The sequence below is a fragment of the Poecilia reticulata genome, unplaced genomic scaffold (assembly GCF_000633615.1).
Source record: "Poecilia reticulata strain Guanapo unplaced genomic scaffold, Guppy_female_1.0+MT scaffold_241, whole genome shotgun sequence".
NCBI classification, from domain to species: domain Eukaryota; kingdom Metazoa; phylum Chordata; class Actinopteri; order Cyprinodontiformes; family Poeciliidae; genus Poecilia; species Poecilia reticulata.
Genome location: NW_007615031.1, coordinates 252,834 through 259,638, shown reverse-complemented (window position 1 = coordinate 259,638; position 6,805 = coordinate 252,834). Strand labels below are relative to the sequence as shown.

Below are 6,805 nucleotides of genomic sequence, written 5' to 3'. Positions count from 1 at the left end.
TAGCTCCATGGCTAGTTAGCCCCATGGCTAGCTCCATGGCTAGCTCGCTACATGGCTAGCTCCATGGCTCGTTAGCTCCATGGCTAGCCCCATGGCTAGCCCCATGGCTAGCTCGCTGCGTCTCCCTCTGCAGCTGTGGAGCCCAATGCCTGCATCATGAGCGCCCCCTGCCATGAGGCCAGAGAACTGCCTGCCTCCCCTCCAGTCTGTTCTGCCTGGCTAGCTAGCTCCTGTTTCTCCTAGCTAGTTTCTGATGTCACACAGTTGGTGACGATAGAAACTCAGTTCATTCAATACATGAGCTACGTGATGGAAACGGTTCAGACATGAAATGTTTTCATCCTTTTCACATCGACATGCAGACAGGAGGAGCATCGAGTGGCAGCCGGTCCAGGTGAGGCTCCGCCCACCTCAGCGTAACTCATGTTGTTGCCTAGCAACCGTGACATGACTATTCATGATTTCTCCAGGAATGTCCAGATTACAGCTAAATAAATGACATTTCATCCGTCTGAATGACGTTGGTGTTTAGCTTCCACTCCCAGCAGACGCCCCGAAACGTCACGGCCATACTGGAATACCACGGACCCGCAATGAATCATGGGATATGGTGTTAGCGCGGCGGGACGTCCAGGCGGCGCCTCTGGACTCACCGATGAACAGTCCGGCGTCGACGTTGGGATACTTTCCCAGCAGCTTCTTGCAGACGTCCACAGCTGGGTCGTCCTGGTCCTGGACACACAGCAGGATCTCGTACTGAAACACACACACACACACACACACACACACACACACACCTGAGGACCAGAGCCAGCTCGTTAAGGCTCCTCGTTAAGAGGTCCAGCTGGTTCTGACGCCGGTTCAGGAACCAGCAAGACAACAGGAAACATCAAATGCTAACTTCCTGTTAGTTCAGTGTGGAGGAACCTCAGCAGCCACCTGGTGGTGGGTGAGGTTAGTGTGGGGGTCAGGGGTCAGGCGCTGACCTTGGGGTAGTCCAGGGTGAAGAAGGTCTCCAGGTTGGAGATCAGGTTGGGGTCGACGCCCTTCAGCGGCTTCAGCAGAGAAACGCCCAGGACCTGAGCAAACGGCTGCTTGACCTCCGACCTCTTCCTGTGGAGGTGGAGACGCCTGGAACACAGAGGTCAGGGGTCAACAATAGGTCACACATTAACACCAGAGTCTAACACCAGACACTTTTTTTTTTTTTTTTTTTGCTAAATATTCCACATTCCTGAGCAGGAACCTTTGTACTCGTGTGTTTCTGGTACGCCTGTAAATCTGACGCGCAGCTACAGCCGCTAACAGCAGCAGCTACAGCTGCTAACAGCTGCTAACAGCCGCTAACAGCAGCAGCCGCTAACAGCTGCTAACAGCAGCAGCCGCTAACAGCAGCTAACAGCAACAGCCGCTAACAGCAGCAGCCGCTAACAGCCGCTAACAGCTGCTAACGGCTTCTCTCGGTGAGTTTGTGTTCTAATCGATCTGATTGGACGCTGGAAAACACTACTGCCGTGTTCAAGTTGTGCTAACAGGAGTTAGCCTAGCTACCAGTGAAGCTATGCTAGCCTGGAAAAGCATCTTAATGCTAACATGAACCAGCTAACGCTAATCAGAACTTGCCGATCCCACCACCAGCTGTTCAGCATCTCCATGTATCCATGGAGATGCTCTACACCTTGTTGCCATGGATACACATGACAGCAACCGTCTGCAGGTAGGAACTCGGAACAAAACTCCTTCCGGCTGCTCGGCGTCCAGAACCAGTCAGAACCACCGGGTTCGGCCCAGAGGACAACCCACCGTCACCGGAACCTCCGAAACCGGAACCTCCGCCCCTGCAGGTTTGCGCAATGAGCGTCAAATCCGTTGAGGAGGCCGGTACCGAACCGCAGGATGATGACGTCACAGATGAGTAACTAAGCCTTTACCGCAAACTGAACCAAAACAAACATCAGCTTTTCAAAATGAGCGTCGCCGGTTCCGAAGCTCGAACCGATTCAAAGCCCAATCTGACCTCCTCACAGAACCGACTCAAGCCCGACTGGAGCCCAGGGAGCCCGCTGGGGCGGTTCTGGCCCGGGTCCGGTAACGAACACCCAGCACAGACACTGAATTGATCCGCAGCTAGTTGCTAACAGCTAGCAGCTAGCTGCTAACAGCTAGCTGCTAGCTGTTAGCTGCTAGCTGCTAGCCCAGCGGTTACTCACACATAGATGATGGACATGAGGTGCATGAGCCACAGAACCGCGAACAGAACCAGGCCGAACACCGAGAGGCCCTGCAGGGCCACATCCAGCGGGGCCATGCTGCTCCGGGGGCGACGCGGGGCTGGCAGGCCGCCTCGGGTCGCTCTGGCTCCGGTCGGACGGCGACCAGCTGACCGGCCTCCCGGCGGAAACGACGGCGGGGAGAGGCGGGTGTGTTCAGGCCGGAGATCGGGCCTCCTGCCGGGCACAGGGAACCGGAACCAGTGCGGGGTTCGGAGCTCCACCAGGCGGGTCCAAACGGTTCTGGAAGCCCTGGAGGTTCCGAGTCCAGCTCACAGTCGGTTTCGGTTGTTTGACAGTCAGCAGACCGACCGACGGTCAGCTGACCAACTGGGGCTGAGGCGGCGGAAGCCGTCGGGGGTGACGGCGTTTCCGTTTTTCAAAATAAAATGCCGCATTTCATAATAAAAGCGTCTTTTTGATCCTCAGCCGGTCGGTTTGGGTTTAAACGGTTTATTTTATTTTATTTTATTTTAGATTATCTGCCGTCAGACCCGACCAGTTTACTGATTTATTTATTTTAGTTCTCATTGATTCTGAATCAATAATACAAATATAGAATCGATCAGTATGAATAATTATCTAAAATATAACTGAATAAATTAATAGTTTTATATTTACAGTTACCAACATTATTAGCTTAAAGCTCACACTGTCTGACCCAGTCACACATCTGGAGGCCCTGAACGCACCACGGAGCAGGTCAGTTTACCTGAGGGCCCTGAACGCACCATGGAGAGCAGGTGAGTTTACCTGACGGCCCTGAACGCATCATGGAGCAGGTGAGTTTACCTGAGGGCCCTGAACGCATCACGGAGCAGGTAAGGTTACCTGAGGGCCCTGAACGCACCATGGACACATCCCATCCACAGGTGAGTCCGACTGAATGACTCAGACGGAAACAAACGTTTCAACACCTGAAACCGGGCCAGAACCTCCCGACCCAGAGAGGATCAGTGGGACCAGAACCAGCAGCAGAACCTCGGTGCTGGCTGGTTCATCAGGAGTTCTGGTTCTGATCCAGCAAACCAAACAGGAAGTGACCCTGGGGTCGGTCTGTCGTCATGGTGATCCGGTTCCCAGTGCTGGTTCTGATCAGAGGTCAGAGGTCACGACCGGGTGGTCCCTGTGGGCCCAGCTGTTGATTCAGAACCAGAACCTTCTGGACCAGCCGAGTCTGGACTTCCTGTTGGAGGGAGTCCGACCCGCTTCCGCGGTTCTGGTCCGACCCGTTTTGATCTGTGTGGTTCTGTCCAGGAAGCTGTGCCCAACAGAACCACCAGCTGGTCTGGAGCAGAGAACAGGGCCCCATCAGGTCCGATGGACCAGATCAGAACCAACCGGATCAGATTGAAATCAGTGAGAGGATCTCAGTAGAACCTGGTTCTGTTTTTCTGACCAGAACCAGAACCAGGCTGAGGTTCTACCACCAGAACCGGCTGGTTCTGGTTCCGATCCGAGGTTCTGCTGAGATTCCAGCTTCGGGACGGTCACCATGATGACATCACTTCCTGTCCCATGACCCGACCTGCAGCAGAACTTCCTGTCCGAACGTCATGACCCGACCCCGTTTGGACCCGGTTCAGTCTCTGGGTTCTGCTCAGGTCCGGTTGATTCTGTTTCTCATTAAAAACTAAAACTGAAAAAATGAGAATCTGCGTTTTTATTGGTGGGACTTGAACACATCAGGAAGTCACGACCAAATATGGAGCAGCAACAAAAACCAGAAGGAGTGAGAACTCTTAGCGTATCAAAGATCCTCTATGAGGACAGAGTGCCACTCTATCCAGAAACCCAGATCAGGAATGAGCTGCAGGAGTCGCTTTTACTTTAACTACACAGTTGGAATAGAACACCTGCCCACCAGGTGCTCCTCTGGGGTCACAGGTCATTCTGTCAGGGGTCAGGGGTCAGTCAGAAGCTCCTCCCCTCTGTGACCAGCTGCACTCTGAGTTCTCCTTCCAGGACGACTCCTGGGTGTCGTAGACCTCCTGTGGATCAGAACCAACCAGAACCAATCAGAAGGCAGGATGACAGGTAACTATTGGGCCCGGTTCCGGCCCGGTTCCCACCTTCTTCCAGATGGGGGCGCTGGCCTTCAGCTGGGTGACGGCGTGCTGGATGGCCTCCTGGCCGTCCCGGCGGTGCGGAGAGGAGATCGCCATGACGACGCTGGCCTCGCCCACCTTCACCCACCTGAGGCAGGAAGAGAACGGGTGAGGCTCGGCGGCGATGACATCACGGCGCGGTGGGCGGAGCCTCACCCCAGGCGGTGGTGGATGCAGACGTGCAGCAGCGAGGGCCAGCGGGCCCTCAGGGCCGCCGCCAGCCGGCTCAGCTCTGATTGGACCATGGCCTCGTACGCCTCGTACTGCAGACCAATCACCTTCCTGCCCTCCGCCTGGTCCTCCCGGGTCGCACCTGCACAGGAAACGGGTCAGCGGCACCGACAGCCGGCCGCCCACAGGGGGCGGCGGTGTGGCTCCAGACCAGCTGGCACTGATCCGATTGGCTGATCAGACCTGAAGGCCCGCCCTGAGGAAGAGGAGGAGGAKGATGAAGGTCGTACCTATAAACACAGAGACGGCGCCGCAGCGGCTGCTGCTGACCGAGTCCACCACTTCCTGTACCGACAGCCAATCACGGCTCAGCCTGAAGATGTCCCTGGGCGGCTCCGCCATGTGCAGCGACGGGTCCGGGTCCGGTTCCGGTTCCGGTTCGGTTCTACCCTCCGCTCAGCGGCGGCACCACGGCCACCTCGTCGCCGTCCTGCAGGCTCAGCTGCTGGTTGCCGATGGCGACGTACTGCTGGCGTACGGCCAGCACCACGCGGCCCTGCAGCGCCACCAGCCTGCAGAGACACGACGAGTCGCCGTCAGAGTCGCCGCCGGCGTCGCACCGCCGCGCCTGATCGCCGCCTACCTGGGCTGTTTCCGTAGCAACAGAGCCCACAGGTCCCCGCTGCTGATTGGCGTTGGCACGGCAACCAACTCCTCCTCCCTCAGTCCGGTCAGCTCGGCACTCCTAGCGAAGTACAGCACGGTCACCTGAGGAAGAGACAGTTTTTCCTTCCACTCAACTTCCCACCAACCAGCTGGTAAACAGGCGCCGAGCAGCCAGTTGCCATAGCGACGACCTTTAGCATCTGCAAAGGTTTTTATCAACTTTATTTCAGCAACACTTAATCTGATCGATGCATCAGATTATTGATCAGATTATTGATCAGATTATTGATCAGATTATTGATCAGATTATTGATCAGATTTTAGTCCGGGTGTAAAGGAGCTCAGTGTTTCAGCCGTTTTCCAGTTTTCTGTTAGTTTGTTCCAGATCTGTGGTGAATAGAAGCTGAATGCTGCTGGTTCTGGTTCTGGTTCCGGTTCCGGCTCCGGACATGCGGGTCGCCCCGTCCTGCTGCCGGGACACTGGAACCGGTTTCACCGCGTCCAGAAGAACCTCCGGTTGCTGCTGCAACTAGAGTCTTAAAACAATTAAAGCCCTAAAATTCTGACTGAATTTGGACCGGGAGGTTCCGACTGTGTTCAGGGGGCTTCACAGAGCCCCGCCCCACATGCAGCATGTGACCTATGACCCGATTCGCTCCTCACGCGGCGGACTCTGAGGTCTCGTGCTCGTCCTGCGGGTCATTCCCGCGCTCCGCTCCAGAACTCCGTTAGGAAATCTGAGGATTTACATATTTCTGCATCTGACCGAAACAAACACACGAGCAGAGGATCTGACCTGACTAATATGGAGTCCGACTTCAGTTCGGCGCGATGTGTCCGCACTAAAAAGCCTTTTATCGCTTCCATTCATGCCGATATTTGCGGGGGGTTCAACTGTCTAAGCCGTTAAACGTCAGCTAGAATCAGACAGAAAGTCAGAGGAGTCTGGTGGAGATGAAAACAGCTGCAACAAACTCACCTGCGCAGACATGAATCCTCCTGCAGCGGACAGAACTTACCGACCGAGGCCAGTTACTGTTTTACACGCCTCCCGCTTCTTCTTCTGCTCCCTAAAGCTCAACACACCGAGCAGGTGTCGCCACCTGGTGGACTGCAGTCTGTTGTCGGCCTCCTGGGCTGCACGGTGGTGGCAGCACAGGGCTGTGGGCCTCCGGGTGTAGATGTAAAGCTGGATGATTAAATCGGTTTGATCTGAACACGGAACGTTCCTGAACCGAAACAAAACCAGGAAATCAAATCCCACCACATTCCCAGTTCATCCAGGAGCCAAACCAACAGGCACACCAAGAGCTGGGGTCAAAGGTCAAAACACACCGAAAATAAACAGTCAAAACTTTATTAAGGTCATAGTTACTGGAAACCATCAGCCAGTTTTACTGGACAAGATAAAAACAAGAACAGGGTCAATAAAACATTCAGGAAATATATAATATTATACAATTAATTATCTGATAAGAATCAGATGATAAACCGATAAACCCGTCAGAGAACGTCCTAGTTAAAACCCGTCAGAGAACGTCCTAGTTAAAACCCGTCAGAGCAGAGCGTCCTAGTTAAAACCCGTCAGAG

The 6,805-nt window shown here is 54.7% G+C and overlaps 4 protein-coding genes across 4 annotated transcripts in view; all 4 read right to left on the bottom strand.

The window, feature by feature from the left end:
* ugcg (UDP-glucose ceramide glucosyltransferase) overlaps nucleotides 1-2,308 on the bottom strand; it is a 7,519-nt gene extending 5,211 nt beyond the window's left edge. Inside the window, exons 1-3 of the mRNA XM_008402613.2 lie at nucleotides 2,211-2,308; nucleotides 987-1,131; nucleotides 654-756 (exon numbers count right to left, since the gene is read on the bottom strand). Of these exons, the coding sequence (XP_008400835.1) occupies nucleotides 654-756; nucleotides 987-1,131; nucleotides 2,211-2,308 (346 nt within the window). The remainder of the gene's footprint in view (nucleotides 1-653; nucleotides 757-986; nucleotides 1,132-2,210) is intronic.
* Nucleotides 2,309-3,914: 1,606 nt separating this feature from the next.
* LOC103460443 (molybdopterin synthase catalytic subunit) lies at nucleotides 3,915-4,973 on the bottom strand. Its single transcript, XM_008402611.2, has 4 exons — nucleotides 4,840-4,973; nucleotides 4,535-4,691; nucleotides 4,343-4,466; nucleotides 3,915-4,261 (listed from the first exon to the last, which is right to left on the bottom strand). The coding sequence occupies exons 1-4, from the start codon at nucleotides 4,949-4,951 to the stop codon at nucleotides 4,181-4,183; spliced, it is 474 nt and encodes a 157-aa protein (XP_008400833.1). The 5' UTR covers nucleotides 4,952-4,973; the 3' UTR covers nucleotides 3,915-4,180.
* mocs2 (molybdenum cofactor synthesis 2) lies at nucleotides 4,973-6,288 on the bottom strand. Its single transcript, XM_008402612.2, has 3 exons — nucleotides 6,195-6,288; nucleotides 5,193-5,317; nucleotides 4,973-5,121 (listed from the first exon to the last, which is right to left on the bottom strand). The coding sequence occupies exons 1-3, from the start codon at nucleotides 6,204-6,206 to the stop codon at nucleotides 4,995-4,997; spliced, it is 264 nt and encodes an 87-aa protein (XP_008400834.1). The 5' UTR covers nucleotides 6,207-6,288; the 3' UTR covers nucleotides 4,973-4,994.
* The window catches only part of LOC103460456 (protein asteroid homolog 1-like), a 12,850-nt gene continuing 12,275 nt past the window's right edge, over nucleotides 6,231-6,805 (bottom strand). The window contains exon 2 of the mRNA XM_008402629.2: nucleotides 6,231-6,404. Coding sequence (XP_008400851.1) covers nucleotides 6,231-6,404 — 174 coding nt within the window. The remainder of the gene's footprint in view (nucleotides 6,405-6,805) is intronic.